At 47.6% G+C, this 26,708-nt stretch overlaps 3 protein-coding genes across 3 annotated transcripts; all 3 read right to left on the bottom strand.

Annotated features, from left to right (window-relative positions):
* Positions 1-42: 42 nt before the first annotated feature.
* On the bottom strand, positions 43-10,390 carry IFI35 (interferon induced protein 35). Its single transcript, XM_082678940.1, has 7 exons — positions 10,243-10,390; positions 1,804-1,893; positions 1,292-1,439; positions 1,115-1,221; positions 827-1,013; positions 625-731; positions 43-388 (listed from the first exon to the last, which is right to left on the bottom strand). Exons 1-7 carry the CDS (start codon positions 10,246-10,248, stop codon positions 197-199), a joined length of 837 nt encoding a protein of 278 aa, XP_082535066.1. The 5' UTR covers positions 10,249-10,390; the 3' UTR covers positions 43-196.
* A 1,761-nt stretch (positions 10,391-12,151) lies between these two features.
* RPL27 (ribosomal protein L27) lies at positions 12,152-14,615 on the bottom strand. The gene is made up of 5 exons (XM_082679046.1): positions 14,549-14,615; positions 14,227-14,309; positions 13,092-13,261; positions 12,359-12,469; positions 12,152-12,246 (listed from the first exon to the last, which is right to left on the bottom strand). The coding sequence occupies exons 2-5, from the start codon at positions 14,305-14,307 to the stop codon at positions 12,198-12,200; spliced, it is 411 nt and encodes a 136-aa protein (XP_082535172.1). The 5' UTR covers positions 14,308-14,309; positions 14,549-14,615; the 3' UTR covers positions 12,152-12,197.
* A 3,813-nt stretch (positions 14,616-18,428) lies between these two features.
* On the bottom strand, positions 18,429-26,638 carry RUNDC1 (RUN domain containing 1; the record flags this gene model as incomplete). Its single annotated transcript, XM_082678625.1, has 5 exons — positions 18,429-20,687; positions 21,080-21,199; positions 21,670-21,868; positions 22,870-23,028; positions 26,144-26,638. 5 exons carry the CDS (start codon positions 26,636-26,638, stop codon positions 19,822-19,824), a joined length of 1,839 nt encoding a protein of 612 aa, XP_082534751.1. The 3' UTR covers positions 18,429-19,821.
* Positions 26,639-26,708: the final 70 nt, after the last annotated feature.

Below are 26,708 nucleotides of genomic sequence, written 5' to 3' on the forward strand. Positions count from 1 at the left end.
TTTCCTTTCTTGAAATGAAATGAGGAAGAAGATCGTGCAATGCAGGCGCTTTTACTGTTCTCGGGGCAGCGTTTCACAACTCATAGTCCCTCCTGCCGTTGACCGGCATGATCTCTCTCTCCTGTATATGCGTCCAACCCCAGCCTCGTTTGAGAACCTTGGCAGAGGGGCGGGGGGTGATGAGCAGGGCAGGCTCCTAGCCCAACTTGGCAGTGAAGACTGCCAGGCCCTGCTGTCCCAGGGGCATGACTGCCACGGCTTCCACCTCCCCACCCCCACGGGTGGGCTTCTGGAAGTGGATCTCCAGGACGTCTTGTAGCTCCGGGCCATCCAGGACATCAGGAATGTTGAGCACCAGCACCGAGTGGGGCACTGGCAGGGACCTGACCTGGAAAAGGAGCCAGGAGCTGGGCAAGGGCTCGTGCAGGTTGGGCTGGGGGGTCGGGGCGGGGCAGAGGGCGGGGCAGGTGGTGACCGTAGGAGTATGGGAGGGGGCAGGAGGCCTGGAGAGGTTGGCAGTGGGTAGGTCAGTGGGGTTTCGGGGCTGTGGTCCTTCCTTGGGCAAGTTTCTGGCAGGCAGACCGGTTACCGGGTCCAGTCCCCATCTTCCACCTTCCCACTTACCTCAGCCTTCTGGATCTTTCCACTCACGTAGGGAGAGACTCTCAGAGGAAACTGCTGCTTACCCAGTGGCACTGTGAACTGGCCCATCTGGCACAGGTGCTGGGCCACTGCAGGGACAGGGAGCGGGGGACCTTCAGCATCAAGGGCTCCCCCCTCCTGTGGCCTGGTGCCTCTGCTCTCATCTCGCCGACAAGGCCCTTACCTGTATCCTTAGCGAAGCCCAGCATGACACTGCCTTGCAGCAGTTCCCGCGTCTCCACATCGCCACCCCCGTTCTTGCTCTTGCCAAAGAAGATCTCCAGCTTGTCCAGCAGCTCCTCCTCACTTAGCTTAAGCCCGGCAGGAAACCCACTGACCAGTACTCTCTGTTCATTCATCTGGCTGGACACCTAGGGGGAGGCAGGAGGGAGTCATCCCAGGCACACCCCACTCCCTTGTGCCCAGGTGCATGGGGCCCCGTGCAGATCCCAGGGCCCTGCCATTCTGTCACCTGGATGGTGGTCAGCATGGGCAGCTCCAAGGGCTGGACCTGCACCCGCAGTCGGAACCCTTCCACATTGATCGTGTGCTCCGTCTGCTGCAGCACCTGCTTGGCCACTGGGTGGGGGAGCAGGGTCAGTACTTAGGAAGCCTCCCAGCCTCCCTCCCAAGGTTTCCCGGAGCTCACCATTGGGGTCATCAAAGGTGACCAGAGCAGAGCCTCCAGGCAGAGGGTAACAGATCCGCAGGTTAGAAACCACAGACTTGGTTGTTTCCTTGCCCTGCTGAATGTCTCCTCGGAACACCAGGGGGGTCTCAGGCACTGGGAATGGGACCTGGAGGTGGGGGAGGAGAGGCTGATGCAGATTTCAGGGTTGGGAGAGCGCCCCACTCCCAGGAGGAAAGCACCCTCAATTACATGCCACTGATGCTGAGTGCCAGGGATGAACACTGAAAGAAGAGCTGGGTAACTAAGCGGATGAATGTGGGCCAAGCATGTACTGGCACTTTACATACAAAATCTTAGTTTGTCCTCACACAAGCCTGTGAGGTAGGTAGCTCCACTTTACAGAGAAGCAGACAGGTTCAGAGAGTTCAAGTAACACACTCGAGGTCACACAGCACGGAAATGGCAGAGGCAGTAGTGAAACCAAGACCTCCCCAGCTCTTTCTACCAGGCCATACCCCCTCCCAGCTTACCTTGTCTTGGGGGTTGTCCCTGAGCTTCCTTTTCAGCTCCTGTAGCCTGGTCTTTAGTTTGGCCTGTTCCTCCTGAAGGGCTTGGAGGGCCTATTGGAGCAGAGGGGAACAACCAGACATCCACCTGCCTTTCCAGAGAATGAATGACCCAGGGAAAGGGGGCCGCTATTCTGGACACTCCAGGAGCAGAGTTGGTGCTCAGCCCGAGAACAGCCCAACCCCTTTACCTTGCCCTGGGCTTGTCCTGGCCCAGCCTGGCTGCCCCCATCACAGCTGCTCTGAAAGGCAGGAGCCTTTGCAGCAGCCACGGCTGGGTCATTCCTGGAGACCCAGAGTTTAACAAACACTGATTGAGCTCCTGCTATGAGTTACTGGGCACGACACAGGCAGTGGAAGAAAAGGGTCCAGCGCTTAGGCCCGTATAAAACGGTACTCAAGGGACTTCTCTGGTGGTCCAGTGGGTAAGACTGCACTCCCAATGCAGCCTGTCTGGGTTCGACCCCTGGTCGGGGAACTAGATTCCGCACGCATGCCACAACTAAGAGTCCGTATGCCGCAACGAAGATCCTGCATGCTGCAACTAAGACCCAGCACAGCCAAAATAAATAAATAAATATTTCAAACAGACAAACAAACAGTACTCAAGACAGTGCACAATCACACGACTGATGGTGGAGGACAGCGGGAATTTGGAGGAGGGACCGTCCCAAAGGGGTTAACACAACTAGGGAGGCCTCGAGGAGTAGTAGGAGCTTACAGCTGCAAGATGTCATAAGACTATCAGCTAACATGTGCTAAGCCCTTTATATGGATTATACCACTCATGTCTTGCAACAACCTTATGAAATAAACACCCTCTTCTTATTTTGCAGATGAGGCAACAGTAGCTCAGAGAGATCAAGTGACTTACCTGAAGTCATCTGGCCCTAGGCAGTCTGACTCTCGACTCTTAGTCTATGCTTTACAGTGAAGAAATCAAACTCAGAGTAGGGGAGTAATTTACCCCACATCTCCCAGCTTGTCCCATGACTGCCACCCTTTCTGCTGTACCAAGCAGCCTTTCAGGCTGGGTGTGATTTGGAGCAGATCCAGAGAGAGCTGACAAATGGGCAGGGGAGTGACACCAGGGATGGGAATAAATGCACCCTTGTTTGTGGGATGGAGAGCTCACCCTGTGGTTGGAAGCCTGATAAATAAGGTCAGCTCAGGGAAGTGTGAGCTCACTGGGGAGGACGGGACTCTGTCCTGGCCATCTCTGTGTCCCAAGTGTTCAGCAGAGTCCCTGGCACAAAACAGGCATTCAGTAAACCCGTGTTGAATGAATGAATGAAGTGAGTGAATGAATGAAGTGAACGAATGACAGAACGGGAACATATTACAGTGGGCGTTGAATAATTCAATGTGAGTTCACTCTATTTTAAGCAGAAGAAAACTAGGGCTTGACCAAATAATGCCAATTAATGAGTAGTGAGAAATAATCAGTGACTTTCAGGGTCAGTTAGATGACATCAATGAGTCAGGGGAGCAGGTGCAGTGTGATATGGAGAGGTGGGGACTCTTACATCCTGCAGACAGCATGTCCCAACTAAAGTGGCAACCCCTTCTCGGCTCTAGCCAAGTTTTTTCACATGGAATGTGGTCTCAGTATCCTATATCTTCCCATTTCTAAGCGAAACCAGAAATCTGGATTTTTATTTGAAAAAGATGGCTTTATTTTATTTTATTTTTTTGCGGTACGCGGGCCTCTCACTGTTGTGGCCTCTCCCGTTGCGGAGCACAGGCTCTGGATGCACAGGCTCAGCGGCCATGGCTCACGGGCCCAGCTGCTCCGCGGCATGTGGGATCTTCCCGGACCGGGCCACGAACCCGTGTCCCCTGCATCGGCAGGCGGACTCTCAACCACTGCGCCACCAGGGAAGCCCAGATGGCTTGATTTTAAATAAATATGAAAAATAAAAGTTGGATTCAGTCTTTAATCCATCCTCTTTTTACTTCTGCTTTAAATCTTGATCTAATTATACATATTGTTTGAAAATCTAGTAATTGGCAATGCTATTTAATAAATAGCTTTAAATAAATAAATAAGTAAATTTAGTTTTAAAAGCTTCATAATTACAGTTTAAAAAAAACATTCAAAAACGTCCATCCACTGGTGAATGGATACAAGGAAAAACAAACAAACAAACAAAACAATTCAGGCCAGAGAGTTTATCAGTGGGAAAATGGGGAACTGGTGAAGATTTCTGAAAGGGGGAGTGAGGTGATGGACACAGTGTTGAAAAGAGCGCAATCCGGTCATCAAAAAATGGACAGAAGACCTAAATAGATATTTCTTCAAAGAAGACATACAGGTGGCCAACAGGCACATGAAAAGATGCTCAATATTGCTAATTATTAGAAAAATGCAAATGAATACTACAATGAAGTATCACCTCACACCAGTCAGAATGGCCATCCTTAAAAAGTCTATAAATAGGGGCTTCCCGGGTGGCGCAAGTGGTTGAGGGTCCGCCTGCCGATGCAGGGGACACGGGTTCGTGCCCCGGTCTGGGAAGATCCCACATGCCGCAGAGCGGCTGGGCCCGTGAGCCATGGCCGCTGAGCCTGCGCGTCAGGAGCCTGTGCTCCGCAACGGGAGAGGCCAAAACAGTGAGAGGCCCGCGTACCACAAAAAAAAAAAAAAAAAAAAAAAAAAAAAAAAGTCTATAAATAATAAAGGCTGGAGAGGGTGTGGAGAAAAGGGAACTCTCCTACACTGTTGGTGGGAATGTAAATTGGTGCAGCCACAATGGAGTACAGTATGGAGGCTCTTTAAAAAACTAAAAATAGAGTTGCCATATGATCCAGCAATCCTGCTCCTGGGCATATATCCGGAAAAGATGAAAACCCTAATTCAAAACAACACATGCACCCCAATGTTCATAGCAGCACTATTTATGATAGCCAAGACATGGAAGCAAGTTAACTGTTCATCAACAGATGAATAAAGGTGTTATATATATATATGTGTGTGTACACACACACACACACACACACACACACACACACAGAGGAATATTACTCAGCCATAAAAAAGAATGAAATAATGCCATTTACAGCAATGGATGGACCTAGAGATTACCATACTAAATGAAGTAAGTCGAGAAAGACAAATACCATATGATACCACTTATATGTGAAATCTAAAAAAAAAGACACAGATTAATTTATTTACAAAACAAAAACAGACTCACAGACATAGGAAACAAACTTATGGTTACCAAAGGGGAAAAGGGGTGAAGGACGGATAAATTAGGAGTCTGGGATTAGCAGATGCACACTATTATGTATAAAATAGATAAACAAGGACCTACTGTATATAGCACAGGGAACTATATTCAATATCTTGCAATAACCTATAATGGAAAAGAATCTGAAAAAGAATACATATATGTATAACTGGATCACTTTGCTGTACACCTGAAACTAACATAACATTGTAAATCAACTATACTTAAAAAAAAAAAAAAAAAAGCTGGCAGTGATGGCAGGATGAACTGGAGCAGCAGGAACTGGGGAGTGGGGAGAACAAGCCCAGATCTGTGGCTCTAATTCTCACAGACGTGACAGGAGCTGACCTGAACCTCTGGCACTGGGCACAAGGAGCACACACAGATGAGTACATCTCAAGAGGAAAAGCTGCCAGACTCCGGATGCTGTATTAAAGCGACAGAGGGGACAGACTGGAGAGGCGATGCAACACTGAGGTTGCAGACTTGGGTGTCCAAGGATTTGGTATAATGTCATTGACCCAGCAGGCAAGGGAAGAGAGCCAGTAGTTACTGGGGACCTGCTAAGTGATCAGCACAGTTGGACTCCATCCCATTTAAGTATCACAAAACTGCCTCCTGTCTCCAACTCCCAACTGAAACTTCTCTATCACAGACTTCTTAAGGACAACACAGGCTGATTGTAGTCACTTACTTGAATTCAACTACACATGCTATTTATTTACTTAACTAACATGATAACTTGGTCTCTAAATGCAAGCCAGTATCCATCTGGTACTCAACTGAAAAAACAAAAGGGATCCGTTTTACACTGAGCTCACTGAGAGACTGTAAATTCTGGATACTTAGGGGTGAGTTAATGATTTGAGGTTCATTTGACTACATGCATTCTTCTGCCTTACTTGCCAAGTTTAGAACCTAACAACTCCTAAGATAAAATCTCATGCTATCTGTGTTCATCATAGCAGTACTGAGAGGCAGTGTAATATAGCAGTTAAGAGCACAAGTTCTGGGGCCAAAACTCCAGGGTTTACATTCAGCTCCTCTTACTACTGCCAAGACAATGGGCAAGTTATTTAACTCTCTGTGCCTTGGTTTCTTCATCTGTAAAGTGGGAACAGCAATTTCTACCTATGTATAATTTTATTTGGAAAAGTAGTTCCCGGCATATGATGAGTGCTATGTTAAATGTTTTGTATTTTAATAATCCCCATTTGATAGTTGAGGAACCTGAGGTTCATCAAGGTTAACTAATGGTGGGAGTTCCCTGATGGCCTGGTGGTTAGGATTCCAGGCTTTCACTGCTGTGGCCTGGGTTCAATCCGTGGCTGGGGAACTGAGATCTGGAAGCCACGTGGTGCGGCCAAAAACAAAACAAAAAAACCCACAAAAAACAAAACCAAACAAACAAAAAAACTTTGGCCCTAATGGGCCAAAGTAAGTCAAACCCAAGGCTGTTGAAGACACAGAGTGTCAGGGACAGGACTTGGTGGCTTGGACTCTGGGTTAGAACAGTATGTGGTAATGGTAGAAGCCAAGAGGATGGAAGAACTCATTCAGGGACAGAGCCCTTAAAAATGTGATCTTTGAAGATACCTAGTCAGGGGTCAGGAAAGATAAAGGAATGCAGAGAAGAAAAAGAAGGCATGGGGACTTCCCTGGTGGTCCAGTGGGTAAGACTCCGTGTTCCAGGCAGGGGGCCTGGGTTCGATCCCTTGTCAGGGAATTAGATCCCACATGCATGCCACAACTAAGAGTTCACATGCCACAATTAAGAGGCCGCATGCCGCAACGAAGATCCCATGTGCCGCAACTAAGACCCGGTGCAGCCAAAATAAATAAATAAATGTTAAAAAAGAAAAGAAAAAGAAGGCATGGTCAGGGCCAGGGCCAGGATTAGGTAGCATCATAGACACAAAGGAAGAGGAGTGATGAAACAGAGGCAAAAGAAAAGGAGGGCTACAGGAAGTCCCCTCCCTCATTTGCTTCCTTATTCACTCATGCAACGATCAGCTACCAGGCATCTACCACGTGTCGGGCCCTGTTCTAGGCTCTGGGGACACAGTAGTGAACCAAACAGACAAAACTTCCCTGTGGAATTTACATTTTAGGGGATGAGCCAGATAATAAACACAATAAATAAGTAAAATCTGCAGTATGTTAGTGATAAGTGTTATGGACAAAAACAGAGAAGGGAGGACAGAGAATGTTGGAGTACAGTTTTAACTGGGGTGATCAGAGTAGGCCTCGTTGAGATATTTGATCATATACTTGAAGGAGATAAAGGAGTCAGCCGTGTGTATATGTGGGGGAAAGTTTTATGCAGAGGGAGCGGCAAGTGCAAAGGCCCTGAGGTGGGAGTTTGTTGTATGTATTTGAGGAACATCAAGGAGACCAATGTGGCTGGAGCAGAGCGAGTGAGGGCGGAGTGGTGGGAGATAAAGTCACAGAGAAAACAGAGTGGGGCCATGAAGGGCCTTTCACATAAAGTGAGGTGGGAGGCTGCAGGCAGGCTTAAATGCTAACAGGATAACTTGGCTGTTGTGTGAACAGACTGATGTGGGGAAAGGGCACTAACAGGGAGACTACTAAGGAGGCCATGACAGTGTCCATGTGAGCAATGCTGATGGCCTGGATCAGGTGGTAGCAGTGGAGGTGGTGAGGCGTGGTCAAGAGTTTAGATTGATTGAGGGAATTCCCTGGCTGTCCAGTGGTTAGGACTCCACACTTCCACTCCAGGGGACACGGGTTCAAACCCTGGCTGGGGAACTAGGATCCAGCAAGCCGCGCAAGCGTGCCACACACACACACACAAAAGAGTTTAGATTGATTCAAGTTGCTGATGGATTGGAAGTAGGATGTGGAAGAAAGAGACGAGTCTGTGATGACACTAAGCTGTTAGGCTTGAGCAACTGAGGGGAAGGAGAGCCATTTGCCGAGATGGGAAATACGTTGGATGGAAGAGATTGGGGTTTACTTTGAACATATTAGGGATGAAGTGCTTATCTGACATCCCAGTAGAGATGTAAAGTGGTGGTTGCCTCTATGATGTGGCATCCAGGGAAGGGGTCCAGGCCATGAGTATAAATTTGAAAATTATCCAAGCAGAGATACTTAAAGTCACAAAATTAAATGAGATCAACATGTAGAGGTCCAAGGGCTGATTTCTGGGGCAACCAACACTAAGAGATCAGGGGAACAAGGAAGAACCAGCCAAGGAGAATGCAGAGGAGGGGCTAGTGAAACCTGAGGGAGAGCAGGCATGAAGAACAACACGTTTAAGGCGGAGGAGCCCGCAGCTGTGCCCAGTGCTGCTAACAAGCCTTCTGCCAGGAGGCATGAGAATGACTGCTGAGATTGAGCAACAAAAAACAGTCCTGCTTATCCTAAGGAGATGGTCAGTTCACATACAAGGATGATTACAGTAGCCTTGTTTACAATGGAAAAAAAAAAGAAATCTACACGTCCAACAAGAAACAGCTAAATATAAAATATTTAGCAATTAAAAGACAGTAATAAAGAACATTTAACATGAAAAAATGCTCACAATAAGCAAAATATAAAGCTGCCTATACATTCCCTATTCTGATGGTTTAAAATGTTTTAATTCATGAGGATATTTATTAATGCATAAAAATTCTGGGAAGATAGACATCACAATGTCATTAATAGACTCTGTCTCTCAATAATGAATTTAGGGTGATATTTAAAAAATACAGTTTCCTGGGCTTCCCTGGTGGCGCAGTGGTTAGGAGTCTGCCTGCCAATGCAGGGGACACGGGTTCAAGCCCTGGTCCGGGAGGATCCCACGTGCTGCGGAGCAACTGGGCCCGTGCGCCAGAACTACTGGACCTGCACTCTGGAGCCCATGAGCCACAACTACTGAGCCCACATGCCACAACTACTGAAGCCCGCGTGCCTAGAGCCCGTGCTCCGCAACAAGAGAGGCCACCGCAATGAGAGGCCCGCGCACTGCAACGAAGAGTGGCCCCTGCTCGCCGCAGCTGGAGAAAGCCCGCGCACAGCAACAAAGACCCAACACAGCCAAAAATAAATAAATTAAATAAATTTATATAAAAAAAATACAGTTTCCTGAATCCACCTTCCTTCTTTCCTTTCTAATATGTAAAGGCCCTTTAAGAGAGCACTTTTACCAGAGTGGGAGGAGTGAGGGGTGGCTGAACTGGGGAACTGGCAGTATTAACAATAATGAACATGTATTGAGCACTCAGTATGTGCCAAGCAGCGTGCTCAGTTTTTACTGTGTATTTTAGGGATTGTTTAGTTTAATTGTGGCAGGTAGGTATTCTTGTGTGGAAGTGTTACCATCATTCCCACCAAATAGATAAGGAAATGGGGCTTAGATCGTAAACTTTAGAGAGGCTAATAACTTACCCAGGGCCACACAATTGGAGGAACCAGGATTTGGAACCAGGCAGGCTGGCCTCTACAGCCTGTGTCTTCCTTCAACATTTGAGGGGCAAATGAAAAATTTCCAAGCAAGAGACCTATATATTTGTAACAGACGGGCTAGTATCAGGGAGAAATACTGAAGAAACTAGGGAAATGAGATTCATTCACTCAACAGCTGTTTATTGAGCGCCTACTGCATGCCAGGCACTGTGCTGGGCACCAAGGATCAAGGGTGAACAGGCTGAGACAGAGGACCAGCCCGCAGAGGGCTTAGTCTAGCACGAGCAGGGGCGATCAGGGGTTGGGAAAGCGGGGACCACAGCAGACAGGGTAACACTTCTTCCCCTCGCCCTCAGGAGAGGTCAAGGTGACATTTAGATGGAAATATAAGGAGGGGAGGAACTTGTTGAGGAAGATCTCAGGAGATAAAGGTTGGAGCAATTCTTAAACTTTTTGGGGTCACAGAACCCTTTGAGTATCTAATGAAAACGATGGATTCTTTCTCCAGAAAAATGCACATCCACACAAGGAATTCACGATCCCGAGATGCAGGTTATAGAACCGTCTCTGAGGCAGTGGATTAGGGGACCAACTCCCTTGCAGAGAGGTCATCCCAGCCGTCACTCCCCAGACCTGTAGCAGGTCTAAGAGGGGGGTAGGGAGAGGGTTGCCTGCCAGGCCCTGGGATACCTGTAGATTCCTGGCCAAGAGGAGCATTCCTCTTGGATTCCCCCCACCCCCAAGACCCTCCTCTCACCATCATGGTCTAAGGTCCAGTTAGCAAGGGCTGAAGCTTCAGAGCTGGCACAAACTGGCAGGGTCCGACGCGACTAAAGTCTTGCTTGCACTTTGAGGAGTTTTGGTCTCCCCAGCAGAGCCTGAAAGACACTTCTTATGGTTCTTACGCAGGCTCTTTGCTTTCACTTTCATTTCAGTAAAGTCCCTGCCCTTCCGTACTCCACCCCTGGGTGGCTTCCTGGTCTTCGAACTTCCCCCAGCTGTGAGGCCTCAGGGGAAGTTACCCCACAAGCAACTACAAACTGAATGCTGGCCCCAATCAGCCATTCATTCCCAACCTAGCAATCCCAGCACAGGCCTATTGGTAGAATTTTGTCTGCTTTGTTAATGGCTATTTCCCAAGAGCTTAGAATGTTGCCCAGAACATGCAGATGTTGATAACTGAATGAGAAATGCAACCAGGACAGATAAAGCCTCATCAAGTTGAAGAAGCTGTAGCAACAGCCAGCACTTGAGAGCTGTTATGTGCCCAATACCAATTCTGCTTCCCATGAATTAACTCAACAACCACTTGAAGTTGGTTCCATTTTCCCGATGAGATTCTAAACTTGTGAGGCACAGAAGTGCAGAAACCTGCCCAAAGTCACATTGCTAGGAAGTGATGCATGTATCCAAACCTGGTTGGAACAGTATTTGAACTTGAATTTTTAGTTAAAGGAGGGTTTAAATATAGTTCCATTTGTGACTGTGAGTGTGACTTACTGGAGACATCGAACACTTAAGGGTGAGGGGCTTCCCTGGTGGCGCAGTGGTTAAGAATCTGCCTGCCAACGCAGGGGACAAAAGTCTGAGAAGATCCCACATACCGCGGAGCAACTAAGCCCCTGGACCACAACTACTGAGCCTGCGCTCTAGAGCCCGTGCTCCAAAAAGAGAAGTCACCGCAATGAGAAGCTCGCGCACTGCAACGCAGAGTAGACCCCGCTCACCACAATTAGAGAAAAGCCTGCTCGTAGCAACGAAGACCCAACGCAGCCAAAAAAAAAAAAAAAAACACACTTAAGTGCAGGATATAAGTTTTCTATTTTCACCTAGTCCAGGGCTTCCCACTCAGAGTAACTTACTGAGCCCCTTTCTCATGCCCCCACTCCTCACCCCAGCTGAAAGTGTGCCAAGTGTGAAGCTTGGCAAATAGGGCCATTTGAATCCTAGTTCCATTTAGTGACTTAGTATTAGCTTGCCTGGAGAACCTATTTCATCAGTAACACCAGTCACAGTAAATGCTATAGAAAGGCCAAACGCCTTTCCTGTAACACAGTGGTGACACTCCAGAGCCCCACCCCCTTCCTTGCCTGTCTCCGCTAGACAGACCACTTGGGGACCTCTCCTTGGTCCCACTAGGAATGGCTGCTCTGTGGCTCAGGCCTTCATTGTTGGTGTCCATCCCCATCTAGAGCAGTTCTCCAGTGTGGTCCTCGTCCAAGCAGCACCAACATCACTTGACAAGATGCTGAATTCTGACCTACCAAATCTGGCACTCCGGTTTAACAAACCACCTCAAGTTAGTGACTCTTAATCCAAAGTAGATGGTGTCCACTCAGAGGGGCCTTTGGTTGTCACACGGGGTGGGGGTGGGGGAACAGTTCTCTAGATATGTAATGGGTTGAAGCCAGGGATGCTTAAACAATTCCACATCTAAAAATGTCCAGAGTAGCTCTTTTGGGGAAACAGTTCAATATGACATTTTACCCACTGAGTTAGACCATTAAAGGATTATCAGGCTATGGACAGAAGTAGCCCATGTCTCACAAAGGCAGATGTACCTTTTATTTTATATTTTCCCACAGTCCCTCATCCACCACCCAGTGTCTCTCATCGTATGAATGTTCTTTCCCAGTCTAATAACAAGAAGAAAGCAGACACGTGGATTTTTTTTTGTATTTTTGTATTTGTAATGACTCAAACAAGACAGACCTAAAACCGCAGCTTCTGAAAGAACCATTTGTTCTTGCCGGTCTTGTATCTAGAGGGGGGAAAAAAGGACACTAATGAGGGGAGGAATCACAGAAAACAAAACTGTCTTCATGGAGAACAGTGAAACCATACTCCAGCATTCACTACCAAAGCCTACTTACCTCTCCTCAAACTTGACCTTGGCCTCTCGTCGGGCCTTGCGTTTGAGAGCAGGGTCTCTGAAGACATCCTTGTTGACAACAGTTTTGTCCAAGGGGATATCCACAGAGTACCTGGGAACAATGGCAGGAAGGTAGGAGCAGCCCACATGCTGCCAGGGCCTTCACCCCTCCGCCCCACTCCTGGGACATTGGCACGTTAAGGTCTGACTCCACAGGAGCTATCATCAAAACTGTGCTAAAGTCCTGATGATATTCTTTGGGAATGCCCAGTTTTAACAAACTCTTTTACATAGATTCAAGCCACTGAAAAACTTCACAATTCACTCTCAGTTTCCCACAACTACCCTACCCTATAGTAACTATCATCCTTGAGAGTGGAAGAAGGCAGGCCAGATTCTATGCCTGTGTTTACTGTGGCTGGAAACAAATGGAACAACCTTTACTCAACACTTCAAAGAATTTTCAGGTGAGGAGAGAGACAGATCAAGAGCAAGTTTGGAAGAAGTTTTTCAATCCGGCGTTGCCAAGTCAGGGAAATCAATAGAAAACAACAGGAAAGTGAACACTTCCAAGATGGATTAAAGAGGCAACACTGGGAAACCACGGCCAAATGCCAAATTGAAAATGATGTCTCTTCCACTGGAGCGGCTACAAGGTTGTCTCCTTATTCAGCAGGGCAGAGAGTGGGAAAAGTCAGAAAAGTCACTTTCATTCCCATTCTTGAAACGCTCACCTTGTAGGCATGAGGTGATTATAATTATAAACTTTCACGAAAGACTTGATCTTTGACCTCTTGGCAATTTTCTTCTTGCCCATGGCAGCTGTCACTTTGCGGGGATAGCGATCAATTCCAGCCACCAGAGCATGGCTGTAGGGTCGGTCTGAGGTGCCATCGTCAATGTTCTGAATGAGCAATTACATGTTATTGCTATTGAGGCCCTTTGCTAGATGTAGGGCGTGTATAGAAAGAACACCCTCAACCCCTAGGCCTCTGAGACCCACTATTATAAAAACGACACAAAGCAGACATTCTAAGTCCTATGCTAGATGCTCAAAGAGTTAACAGGGAAAAGGGTGGTTTCCTTCCCACCAGGAAAAATCTGGAAGGTTCCTGGGAGGCAAGAGATTTAAAATGTAACAACAGTTAACAATTATGAAGTGATTGCTATATGCCAAGCACTAGTTCTCAGGACTTTACATCTCTTAACCTCCTCCAGGATTGCACTGCTAGGAATGGTTAGAGGCACGATTCCAAACCTGGCTGCCTAACTCCAAAACCAGCCTCAGGCAGACGGAGGAAAGGTAACCAAGGGTGCCCCGGTGTCCCCAACAGTCAACAGCAGCGGTGTATGTGGCCAGAGCTTAGGAAAATCTCATAAAAGGCTAAAGACGTAGGTAAAAGGCAAACAGTGAACGGCTAGATTACGCTAAGTGACCATTTTAACTAGTAGCAATTTCTCCTCTTTTTACGGAGTCCCAGCCGCAGCACTTACTACCTGTTTGACCTCAGGTTAAACTTAACATCTCTAAACCTTCGCAGTAGAAAGTAACCTTATAGTTACCGCAAGGATTGCACATGACGACACCTATAAGGCAGTGCCAGGTACCAAGCAAGCATTCAATAAACGTCAGCCATTAGTATTACTTAAAACCTCTCTGATAGAAAACGCGTTGGGTGTCAGCTGTCCAATTCAACTCCCATTTGTTATTATGCGTCTTTCTCTCTCAAAAGCTCTCATGCATTCAACCCCCCCCCCACCATTCGCAATGCTCAGTGGGTAATGCCCCCAAACTAGGTCTTGAATTCCAAGTTGCCCGCCCGCTCCATTCACGGGATACAAAGGGGCACAGGTTCGCGAGGTTGGTACCTTTACGATGACCGCTTTGCGTCCGGAGTAGCGACCGGCCAGGACCAGCACCACCTTCCCGGGTTTCATGAACTTGCCCATGTCTGCAGAGAAAAGAGAAGGGGCCGCTCAGAAACCCGCCAGCTCAGGCTGTGGGCCCGAAACTTCAGCGGCGCTCACTGCGTCTCGGCTCAGGCCGCCCGCAGGTACTGCTCTCAAGACAGGATCCGCTACGAAGCCGTCAGAGACCGAGGAATGAAAAGCAACCGGCACCACCCCGCAACTCGACCCCCAGTCGGCGGATGGCTGCGGATTGTAATACCCTGCCCCAGCCGCTACTCACCGGCAGCAACCTCCCGGGCCTACAGCAGAGAAAGAAAGAGCACTTCCGCTTACCTTTCACCCCGGGGAGGGTGACCTCACTTCCAGTCCCGCCCCCTCGGGCTTCTCCCCGCCTCTTGCGTGGCGCTCAGAATCTGTGTTGAGGGCGGAAGAAGCTCTTGAAGGGAAAGGAAGGCCTGGCAGCTTTTTTATTCCAATCAAACTTTATGAGCAGCTCCAGCAGTAGAAAGGGCAAAGGAGTTCTGCCTCCCCCGGAAGGCTTTTACGTGGACGCAGCTGCTCCTCTGCCCCTGGTTGTAGTTCCTTTCTCTGGCGCTAGCGGGTGGGGGAGGCACAGTTTGAAATTTACTTCTTTTGCTTTGGAAGAGTAAGAAACAAAATAGGACATTTATTAGTACCAACTGTGTACAGTTACGCATAAGGAAGAGACGAAGATCAATCAAACAAGGGAACTTGCCCTCAACATGTAGAGGCTAATGATGTCAGAGACATTTCCGACCAGAATAAAGGAGGGAGATGAAGGACGATTATGGTGATACTAGCAGCTCTGTACGCTGTGTCAGGCCAAGTTAATCTATTTACGTGTATTATCTCTTTTGATCCTCATAACGACAATAAGAGATAAGTAATGTTATCTCCATTCCACAGTTGAAGATACTGTGGTTTGGGAAGGTTAAGTAATTTGCCCCAAATCCACAGCTAGTACGTGATCAAGCTGGGAACTCAGATTCAAGCGGTCCTCCTGAGCCCATACTGTTTACCCAGTCACCAAATTGAGTACCCACTCTGTGCCAGGCAAGATGCTAGGCACGTTAGGTAAGTCAACTGCTATTTAATTCTCAGGAATCTGCATCTTGGGTATTTCCCTCCCATTTAGACATGAGGAAATTGAGATTTAGAGAGCCTAAGGCTCTGATCATCGAATCTGGGTTTGAACCCAGGTCTAGTTGGCTCTCAAACTGAATTATTTCCCATCACTTACTGGAAGAGTGTTTTTAGATTGTTCCTTAGGTGTCTTCCGAGTTCAAGAGAAAGAGAAACCATCTTATAGTTTTTGCTCATTTGAACACTGACGAATCTATAGGATTGGTCTTGGGCAAGATGTGGGAACAATCAGGGTTTCATCATTTCTCTTCTTCAGGCTCTCCAAGGACCAATTTCCCCCGCAGCCCTCAGGACTTCATTCCAATAGTTTATCACCCTGATTATGTACTTATATTTCTATATTTAATGAAAATGTTTTGTTTTAATTTGTAATATGACATTGTAGAGTTGGAAAGGAACTCAGAAATCGTCTACTCTGTCCTCTCAAAGATGAGAGGAAAGTTCTAGAGCAGCAAAGTCACGGAGTTGGTGGCGCAGATCAAGGCTCCCCCGTTCCCAAGCCACTCTTGCCACTGCACCACACGACCCTGTCCATTTCCACCTCCATGGTCTTCTTTCAGCCTCCTTATCTGCTTTTGTGTCTTTTGCTGTTTCTCTCTTGGAAAACAGAAACCAAACCCTGAAATCTTATCATTGCCTTGAACTCTTATCACATACTAAAACTCTCCAAATCAAATTAGTAACTAAATCCTGTGAATTTTGCCTCATGTCTTTTAAATCTTTTCTATCCTTTTACACCTGCTCCCTAACTGATCCAGCTTCAGTTCTTTGTTTTCTCCAGTCCCTCCTCAAAACTTTGGGTGGGTCAAAAATTGCTTGGGATGCTTATTAAATATGCATTGCCAACTGAAGAGATTCCAGTTCAGGTCTGGTGTGGAGCCATGAGCTATAGATCTTATTTTTAGAAAGTTCTCTAAACACAACTCTTAAGTCCGCCACTTACCTGCCTGAAATCCTTCGCTGGCTCTCTGTACCAAAGTTTGAACTCTCACTCCCTTCCTATCTTCCTTGCAGTGTAAGTTCCTGTCTCCTCCACACCCTTCACATACCACCTGGGTTCCAGCCAGCTCAACTACTCAAAGATCCGACCCCTTCTGAGCGCCAGGGTCTTCACGCAAGCTGTTCCGTGTTTCGTTATTCTCCTCCACTGTAGCTGGGCAAAATCCTATCCATCCTTCAAGGCCACTCTAGAATTCTCCCAGGCATAATTCATCTCTTCCTTCTCTATGCTCCCTCAGCAATCCAATCCACACTTCATTTTACTATAGAACATATTTCAGTTGGTTTGGATCAGTGGTTGTCAAAGTGTGGTCCCCAGACCAGCAGCATCAGCATAACAAGCATGGGAACTTGTTAGAAATGCAAATTCTCAGAGCTACTGAATAAAAAACTCTGGGGATGGAACCAAGCAATTTGTGGTTGTTTTTGTTTGTTTGTTTTAATTATTTATTTATTTTTGGCTGCATTGGGTCTTCCTTGCTGCGCGCAGGGGGACTACTCTTCATTGTGGTGCTCTGGCTTCTCATTGTGGTGGCTTCTCTTGCTGCAGAACACAGGCTCTAGGAGCACAGGCTTCAGTAGTCGTGGCATGCACGCTCAGTAGTTGCGGCGCACAGGCTTAGTTGCTCCACGGCATGTGGGATCTTCCCAGACCAGGGATTGAACCTGTGTCCCCTGCATTGGCAGGCGGATTCTTAACCACTGCACCACCAGGGAAGTCCCAGCAATTTGTGTTTTAACAAGCTACTCAAATCTCCAATTGGCTTGCTACCTCCTTTGCTAAAACTTGTGTTCCTTGAAGGCAGGCAGAGATAAGTTCTGAGCACCTAGCCTGGCCCAGGCAGTTGGTGGGTGCTCAATAGTGAATGAATGAAGGCAGAGCATCTTGGAAATCTTTAACGATGCCTTGCAGATCATACAACGGACCCTGCACTTTCATTGGATACATATTCACGGCTCTCTTTCATTCTGTTCTTGCATAGCCTTAGACCTCGGCTGACAGTCCCTCCTCTCCTCCTTCATCCTGTCTGCCTCACTCCAAGCCAAGCACAGACCTCTGTCCTCAGTTATAATACAGATGTTATCAGTGACTAGCAGCTACGTGACTGCTGGCCTGCTGGCAGGCTTGTCTCTGTCTCTACATGTCTTTAAGTTTCATGAAGAACTTGGCAGAGCAATGGCTATCTGCCCATCTCTCTGCAGCCTAGTCCTTTGGCAGCTGAAATTTCTGGCAGGCATGTGGAAAATACCTGTTCATCCACAAAGTGATGGTGAAGTGAGGGGGTGGATAAAGGAGAGAGAGGAACAAAATATCTAGAAGCAGCATGATACAATGAGGTAACATTAACAGTATAAAGACCATAGGATTTGGATTCAGGCAACTTGGGTTCAAATCCCAGCTCTTCCAACATGTAAACGTGGACAAAATATTTAACCTCTGCAGTTCAGTTTCCTCAGCTATAAAATGCAGATGATATTGTTCTGCCTTACATGTAGTGAGAATTAAATTAGGATGGCACACACACAAAATGCTTCTCCTCATGTTAGCATAAAAGCCTTAATACCAGTTTTTGTGAGGATTGGAAACATACGGGGGTGATCCAGGGCTATGCCATACGACTACAGCACTTATCACCCACCCTAAATGGTATCCAGACAAGTGAATTTAAAAGCGTCAGTTCCTAAAGTGGCATGTGTGGTGAGATATGCTGTGGGGATAGGACTGTAGGTCTGGGCAAGATGGGATGATAATGCCAACGAAACTTTCTCATGAATTTGTTCAAGGGGGATAGTGGGGGAAACACCACCAAAGCTCAGTTGATCCAGTGCAGGGGACAGAGAAGAGGCAGAAATGCCAGGAGCCAGGCATTGCTCAAGGAAATACTGATCTGGATCAGATACGCTGACAATGCCCAGACTTATAAACCAAAGCCAGCAGTCTCTAAGGTCTTTGCAGAGAAGCTACACAAAATACTATGATTTTATTAGCAACCACAGATACCATTTTTCACAACATTTTACACTTATCCTGTTTCACGTGAAGGAGGACTAATTCTAATGAATTATCAAGAATAGATCTTAAATAATATCTTACTGAAAACATTAAGTTAAAATGCACTACATAATAGTGCAGACACGAAGCGCAGCTGGCAATTAAATACATGAAACGATGGTAAATCAGTAGTGTTGGGAACCCATTTGGCTTTCCAGAAGGTGATATACTTTGCTCATTTTTGGTCAGTCCCAGAGCAGGATGCAAGCTGAATGGCAAATATGAACTAAAAAGGCTAAAAGAGACCCAACAGGACCAGTCTAGAGTCAGTTCTACAAGGAAATGCCAAGGCCCTTCTTTGTCACCAGTGATCTGCCACAGTTCCTACCCATGCTGTAGTATGATCACGTGGTCAGACCTCCTCCACCATCCAGCCTCCAGGACACGTGGAACACACCCTGGACACGTTTCCTTCTGAGAAGCTGGGAGGTGCGCAGAGGAAAGGTTACTCGCCAGAGGACATGGTACCAGACGGTGGCTGTCCTGGTAAACCAGCTCCAAAACCGAAAGACCATCATCTGGGCTGTGAGGAAAGGACCACGTGGTCAGGGACAGATTTCAGTTCTTACCTCTACACGAAAAAGGGCTCATATTAAAATCAACTTTGGGGAATTCCCTGGCGGTCCAGTGGCTAAGACTTGGCGCTTTCACTGCTGTGGGCCCGGGGTTCAATCCCTGGTCGGGGAGCTAAGATCCCGCAAGCTGCTCAGCGCAGCCAAATTAAAAAAAAAAAAAAAAAAAAAAAACCAACTGTGGTAAACACCCTTAGAAATGCTGTTCTCAGATATGCCCACTCCTGGTTTTAGAGGCAGCTATGGAACACACAGGGCCTCCCCTGACCTTGGGGTCAGGAAGAAAGAGGCATCAGTATTCACAAAAGGAGTTTGAATTCTGACCTAGGACTCTCTCAAACCTGCTTCAAGTGAAGGAAGATGGCTCGCAACTTGACTGACAGGAGCCTTAAGTTGTATGTCTTCCAGGACCAACAACTCACTCATGCTGTCCCTCACCACCGTGAAGAGAATGGTTACAGCAACCCGGATTTTCTACAAATCAGACATGGCGTGAAGAGGGTGTGCCATGACTGACTTCTTTTCAACAGGCTCAAGTATATGTGCTCACATGCACACCGTGTTACATGCCAGGGCAGAACCTTTTAACAAGAGGGTCTCCAGCATATCTTTCTGAGATGCTAAGTTGATGGGGGAGAGAGACTTTGCATCATCTGGCTAGGGAAAATGTCTTTAGCCCCTCCTCCTAATTCTTGCTCTTATTCGAGAAGACTAACCGTCTATCCTTGCTGAGCAAGATGCTGGTCTGGGGCCAGGGCATTCTCATCAAAAGGCATCTTTGATGTTCTTGAGCTGGCGCACAGCCAGGTCTACAGGGAGGCTGAACTTGAGGCTGCTAAGGCGGCTGAGCAGGTTGAGGGCACTCTCAAAGCCCGTGTGTGCCATGTAGCTCCAGGGCTGGTAGTGGGGCTCGATGAGCGACCCCGACTTGCAGATGAGGTTCACCCAGGACACGAGACGCTGCTCATTCAGCGCCATGCACACCAAGGCCTTCAGTTCCGAGTCTGCACTGCGCTTAAAGGGGTCGTGCTCTGTCAGCACCACGTGGATGGCTGTCAGCAGGCTCTGCTTGGGCGTCACCACAGTGCCTCCCATGACAGGCAGGGCGAAGGACTGTGAGAGCTTCCGGGCGGGGGATTCCACGTAAGCACGGCCATTCTTAGCGTGGTAGTACTTTACAAAGAGCTCCCAGGGGTGCATGGCCTCGGGGGCCGAGGAGAAGGCCGGCAGCAGACAGGCGATGGGGGCCATGACGAGGCTCATCCCCGGTGAAGAGGCGTACAGTCCATGGGCCAGCAGGTCCCTCACGGCCACAGTCAGCTCCTTCCGCACAGCCACGGTCAACTCATCCTTGCCTCCCAGAGAGAGGTCCTGGAGGCTGGCGGAGCTGCTGAAATGGTCATGCGCCTGGTGCCTCAAGGCCAGCTGCTTCACCCTGTCTACTGACACCTCCAGCCTCTTCAATAAGGGAGAGTAGTCCCTGTCAGCCTGGTCCCTCTGCCACAGGGTCTGCGGGATCTGGCCCGTGGCGCAACCGAACTGGCTAACAGCAAACATCTGGAGCACTGCCAGCACTCGCCGCATCAGGTGCAGCCCTGTCTCCCGAACTCTCTTCATGTCTTCTGCCTTCGCTGCGTAGAAAACACAACGACTCATCAGTGAGAGGCCATAGTGGTCAGAGGAACAGTCAGCAAGTCACAAGCTGAGATCCAGTCTTGCTTCTGAGCCACAGCATGGGTCCCACATGAAGCCAAGAGCCACCTAGGATGTCGCTGGGCTTACTTTTTTTGGTTAGTAATAACTATGTTGAGATATGATTCACATAACACTCAACTTACCCATTAAAAGTGTATAATTCAGTGGTTTTTAGTATATTCACAGAGTTGGGCAACCATCATCCCCCAAAGAAACCGTGTATCATTGGCATTTCCCACTCCCTACTTCTCCCCGATCCCCCAGCCTAGGCAACCCCTAATCTACTTTCTGTCTCTATAGATTTGCGCATTCTGGAAGCTGTACTTACTTTTGCTGTTTCCTGGAGGTGGTCTGCTGCTGCCAGTTCTGCAGGAGCCGTTTCCTGTCTTCCCACTGGCCTTGCACTCACAGTGTCCACTACCTGTCTGTAATGGGCTTCCTACTTCATCTGCAATCAGAGGTTACAAAGAGGAGACATTTATTTAGCCTCTTTTTGGCAGATTTTTAAAGGCAGAATACTATTTACTAGTGCCTACCACGTGACAAAGCTTTTACAAATAGTATTTCATCGTGTGGAACAGTGACTGGCACATACTAGCTGGCTCAATAAATAACTGCTGAGTGAAGGAAGCATGAATCATCATTTTATGGAGGAGGAGAGCGGGACTGAAGAGGTTAGGAACCTGCCTAACCTCATTAGTCTACGAAGGACACGAAGCCAGTAAGGGGCAGGGCTGAGATTTTAACTCTCTGGTTTTAAAATCCATGTCCTTTCTACTCCACCATGCTGGCTCCCTTACCGAGTGATCAAACCTCTTGCATATACATCAAGGACTGGCACCTTTAGGTGTTAGTACTCAGAATACATATAATTATGATGACATCCAGCCACCCTTCTCTTTCCATCCCTCCTCTGACCTTGGATGAAGCTGATGAACATCTCGAGGTCTCGGATCTGAGTTTTCAGCTGCTCAACCAGCTGTTCTTTCACTCGGGCTGGGTTGACGATCTGAGCTACAGCTACATCCACACGCTGCCGAAGCTCCTCAGTGGACAGTGAGCTGAGGTCCTCGTTCAGATTCATGTCCAGTTTCTTTATTAACTCATCGATGATCACCTATCAAGACTACAAGCCATGAGCACACCCTTTGGAATTTTCAGGGAGAGGGTTAGGAAGAAGGAGAATCTTTACTAGTGTGCCTCCCTTCTACCCTTAAATGGAAATCAAATTTGTGAGAAAAATGGTGCAACTGCTGATCAAGGTGAGGGCACAGGCCTTTTACGTCTCTTATAGAAACAAGGACCCCTGGTTCCTCTCTGACAGAAATGGCTCCTCTCACTGCAAATTTTCTACCAGGCCAGGTAAATTTCACTCAAGAGAACAACAGTGTAAATGATCCAAAGCGGCTGATGATCCCAAAAGCCCCATAGTTAGCTTCCCCCCTGGCCTCCAAGAGAATAAATACTGATTTCCCTTAGTTTCTAGTCCTTCTCATCCCTTCTTGCCTTACTACTCTAGGCAACTAAAGGAAAAGCTCTATGAAACATCCAGGCGTGTTACAACCAAAATATCCTAGTGACAACATGAGGAACAATTTGAAAACCAGATAATGTATAACTCCAGCCCTGCCAGAAAAACAGCCACATCACAGCTCCAGAGAGACAAACGTGTAACTGAGACTGTGTTTTGACTAACAGATTCACCTGTCTGCCCAGGTGTTGCTTTAATAAATACAGCATTAAAGTCAGGATTCCTGGAATATTTATTGACTGGTGCTGGGGGAGAAAACTAGTTTACATCATATGAAGTGCCCAAGTAGAACGGTTTCAATGATCAAATGAAATAAATTATTGCTGTTATTATTATTTATTACTACTATTATTAATAATAATAGCCACCAAAAAAACAAAAAAGAGCTCAATCATCACATTAGAAAGCTTTGGCATGTGTGTTTCCACATGTGAATAAAGACTGGTCCCAGGTAACAGCAAAATTTCCCTTTGATATGGGCCAGCAGTGAGGCTGAGGGTGAGCAAGCTGGACAAGGCTGTCCTGCGAACGCTGGAAGGGACAAGGTAACCCGAGGCAGTGGAGGAGGCGCCTCTGGATCTGCTCACCCGCTGCCTTTCCAAAACCACGGACTGCGGCAGGGAGTCGTAACTGCCTTCCTGATAGGCAAACGTCTCCAGGTCATCGAGCTGTGTTTTGAGCTGCAGTATCAGTTCCTTCTGCTTCTCCCTTTGGGTTTCCAGATGTTCCCGTTTCTCCTGCTCACTCTAAGATGGGAAAAGATTTGGGTTGATTTCACAGGAAAAGAAAAAGTCAGGGCACGTTATGAATTCTCTTAAGCCAATAATGACTAGTAAAATGTAAAATGTTTCCAAGTAACCCGAATGAAATACAGAATTCATGGGACACGTTAAAAAATGAGAATTAATTATTTCATCGGGGCAATTTATTAAATGCGTGTTTTCTTTAAGAAAGTATTTATCCTTCATTGGAAATAGGATATAAGTACAATGGGGCCTTTCATTAAGATTGCTTCCCACCCCCTCAGGTCTAGTTAAGATTGACACAATTTATCTCAGCCAAGACAGCCTCCCTGGAATTAAACATGCCATCCTCCAGAGCCAATTACCACAGAACAAGTCCTGAATACTTGCTACAGCCAAATTTTGCGAGAGAATCTGGAGGTAAGGGTGTACAGAGAGGCTTTATAACTCATATCAGTTTTCTTAAGGTCCAAAGCGCCTCCAATGTATTGCAAAATCAAACAAACACAGGTACCTGGGGCAGTGAAAAAAATTCAAAGCCAAGTAATAAGGGTGAGAAGGTAATTAGGTTTGAGGAAAAAAAAAAAAAGTTCGATAAGGTTCCCTGACCAGTGACGCCTTTTCTCACTGTTGGCCACCCAGTAGTTTCTACATTTAAATGATGAAAAACCCTTCAGAGAGGTAAAGCCTTGCCAATGTATTCTCAAATACTGGTTCTTCCTTGCCTTTTTTGAGTATCAAAAACAAAACAAAGCAAAACTAGCAAATCATTTACAGGTGTAAGGCTGCATTTTAAACTAGATGTCTATAGGATATTAAATTTAATCTTAAAATGGTACTTACCAAGGCCTCCAGAAGTAAGGTATGAGAGAGAACAAATGAAAAACAACAAATTAACTGTTTGTTTAGCTATTTAAAAAGCAATCCCCTTGCTTTAGCTTTGCTCAATATGAAAGCAAGCCTTTTCTCAGGGGATACTGCCTCTCCAAAGCTTTCCCAGTGTCGTGGTTTTTTCTTAGAACCCTGTTCTTCTCCCCAACTTAGTGGCCTAGCTATTCTTTAAGAGGTTTCCTCGATTTCCCCAGGCAGAACCAATCACTTCCTCTGTATTTTGTACAAACTTCTACTCTAGCTCATGTCACATTATAATGATTTGTTTAGGATTCTGTCTCCCCAAGTCTATGAACTCCTTAAGGGCAAAGGCCCTGACTACCCCCAGGGCCTAGCACTGTGTCTGGCACAGGGTAAGCTCTCAGTACACATTTGCTGTATGTTACTGAACGCAATCAGGTTCAGAAGGCCACATTCCAAATAATGAACTCTTACGGAAAAAGTTGTCTAACCAGCCCAAAGGGAAAGGACTAGGAAAACTTTGTTTTTGTTTTCATTGTATCCCATCCCAACATCATGAAGCCAAAGAAGAAAGAAACCAGCCATAGATCCTGATTCCATTTTCATGACTGTGCCTGCTGAACGCTGTTACCTGCCATGGTAATTACTGAGTATGCGATTTACTGGAGTGTGGGCAAACATGTTTACTAGGTGAGAACAATGAGCTCTGGTGCAAGGCAGGAAATAACAGAAATAATTTCCAGTATGAAGCGAGAGAAAATACTGGTTAAAAAAACAAAAAACTGGAACTGATAAGTAGTAAATCGTTTGGTTCTAACTGTCCCCACTTTGGCACCACCTGTTCATGTGTCAATATATGCACACAAGATTACAGCTGCTTATTAGGTGTTTTGAGGGCTACAGTTTTTTTTTTTTTTAAGTTGTACACTGTTTCTAAAAGTAAAAACGGACAACCAAAAGAGCACCACATCCACACCAAACCTTTGGTGCTCCTCACTCCTGAACAGGGCCTGACCACAGAAATTCTTTCTATCCTACCTGTTCCTTAAAAGTCTGGCAATTTGGGCTTCCCTGGTGGCGCAGTGGTTGAGAGTCCGCTTGCCAATGCAGGGGACACGGGTTCGTGCCCCGGTCCAGGAAGATCCCACATGCCGCGGAGCGGCTGGGCCCGTGAGCCATGGCTGCTGAGCCTGCGCGTCCGGAGCCTTTGCTCCGCAACAGGAGAGGCCACGACAGTGAGAGGCCCGCGTACCGCAAAAAAAAAAAAAAAAAAAGTCTGGCAATTTGAGGACTTGTGCAAGGAGCTGTGGGTATACGGAGAGAAGGGTGGAACAGTAAACACAGGACTGCACTGGAAACATTTCAGATTAAAATAAGCAAGTCAATATCTGCTGATAAGTCTTCTTGGTTAAAATCAATTTAAGTGGGAAGAAAGCCACATATGGGTTGTAACCTAAATAAGAAGGTGGAGAAAAAACAGCGAGTCTCTTCCAACAAGCTATCTACAATTGTGCACTTCCAGAGGTTCAAAGACTGTAAGGAAACGTCCCCTGGGGCTGTCATACAAATTCTCAGCATTCAGTGTTGACTAACTGAATGAATCTTGTCACAGTTACCAAAGGGGCTTCCTTTAGAACACCTAGTTATTAAGTAGGATGGGGAAGGAGTTTCAAAATACCAGCATTAGGAAATTCACATAATTAGGACTTGTGTTTCTTACAATTACTAAGAGACCTTGCTGTTCACCAAAGCTCTCACCCAGACAAGAGTCTGAAGATCAAGGACATTCTCTAGATTCTAGGAAAGCACAGACAAGGAGTACATCTAAATTTCCATGGATTTCAATTCACTTGCTCTTCTCTAAGCAATTTTCTCCATCTCCAGGGTCGGAGAACTCTCACAACAAATGTGCTGAGGGCTTAGGTTCTTGAGGCGACAGCAAGGTGAGCGGGAGCAGCACTGTTTCAGTTGGCTGCTCTGTTGCCCTCTGAACACTCTCCTCGCTCATCCCTCTTCTGCCTCTGACCTCATCACACCTGCATCTCTTCCCACACCTTTGGTGAACACCTCTCACCGTCAGCTTCCCAGGCCTCTCTGTCCTCTTGCCTTTCAGCAGGTCCCGAACACCTGTCTGGTCTCTTCTGGGACACGCATAGCCACCTAGACGAGCCGGCTTCTCACCAGTGCTACCTCCGTCCGCGTTAGCATCGCCGCCCATCTACCCCTCTATTCCCATATCCCTCGGGGCGCGGCCCCAGCTGTTCACCTGGTCCTCGCCCCGCAACCGCGGCCGGTCCCCCGGCATCCCGTCGCCATCATCGCTGGTGGGGTCCTCTGGGCTCCCGTAACCCAGGACGTGAGGGCAGCCGCGGAAGGCAAAGTCCTCGAGCTCGCTCAGGAGGCGCTGCTGCTCCGCCGGCGCCCCGCGCACCACCTGCCGCAGGCGGAACTGCACCTGCGCGAAATGCGAGGACAGCGCGAGCAGCGCCGAGTCCAGCCGCCGCCGCTCGGCCCGCAGCCGCCGCAGCGTCCGGCCCGGCGAGTCCGGTGGGGAGCCCGGGGCCGCTCCGGGCTCCTCGGCCGCCGCCTCTTCCGAGAACGCCGCCGCCCCGGGCCCGGCCTCTGCCACCGCCCCCACCGGCGCCCAGCGCACTGCCTCGCACGGCGGAAGCGACTCCTCTTCCTCCTCTTCGTCCTTCGCCTTTGGTCCAACGGCCGCTACCCCCGTTACCGGTTCAGCAGCCGCTTCGAGAGCCGCCATGTTTCAGGAAACGCCGCCGGACGTCAGCCGCACCCCCCGCTGCCATGGCAACGGCGCGCTGGCAGGGAAA

The sequence above is a fragment of the Grampus griseus genome, assembly GCF_964374135.1.
Source record: "Grampus griseus genome assembly, chromosome: 20".
In the NCBI taxonomy this organism is placed as follows: Eukaryota; Metazoa; Chordata; class Mammalia; order Artiodactyla; family Delphinidae; genus Grampus; species Grampus griseus.

Excerpts from the sequence above, each read along its gene's own strand:
- RPL27 (XM_082679046.1), bottom strand. The coding sequence starts at position 14,307 with ATGGGCAAGTTCATGAAACCCGGGAAGGTGGTGCTGGTCCTGGCCGGT. Across the intron at positions 13,262-14,226 it reads GCAAAGCGGTCATCGTAAAG|AACATTGACGATGGCACCTC; the intron begins GTACCAACCTCG and ends TTGCTCATTCAG. Across the intron at positions 12,470-13,091 it reads AATCACCTCATGCCTACAAG|GTACTCTGTGGATATCCCCT; the intron begins GTGAGCGTTTCA and ends CATTGTTCCCAG.
- IFI35 (XM_082678940.1), bottom strand. Across the intron at positions 1,440-1,803 it reads GGGACAACCCCCAAGACAAG|GTCCCATTCCCAGTGCCTGA; the intron begins GTAAGCTGGGAG and ends CCCCACCTCCAG. Across the intron at positions 389-624 it reads GAAAGATCCAGAAGGCTGAG|GTCAGGTCCCTGCCAGTGCC; the intron begins GTAAGTGGGAAG and ends CTCCTTTTCCAG.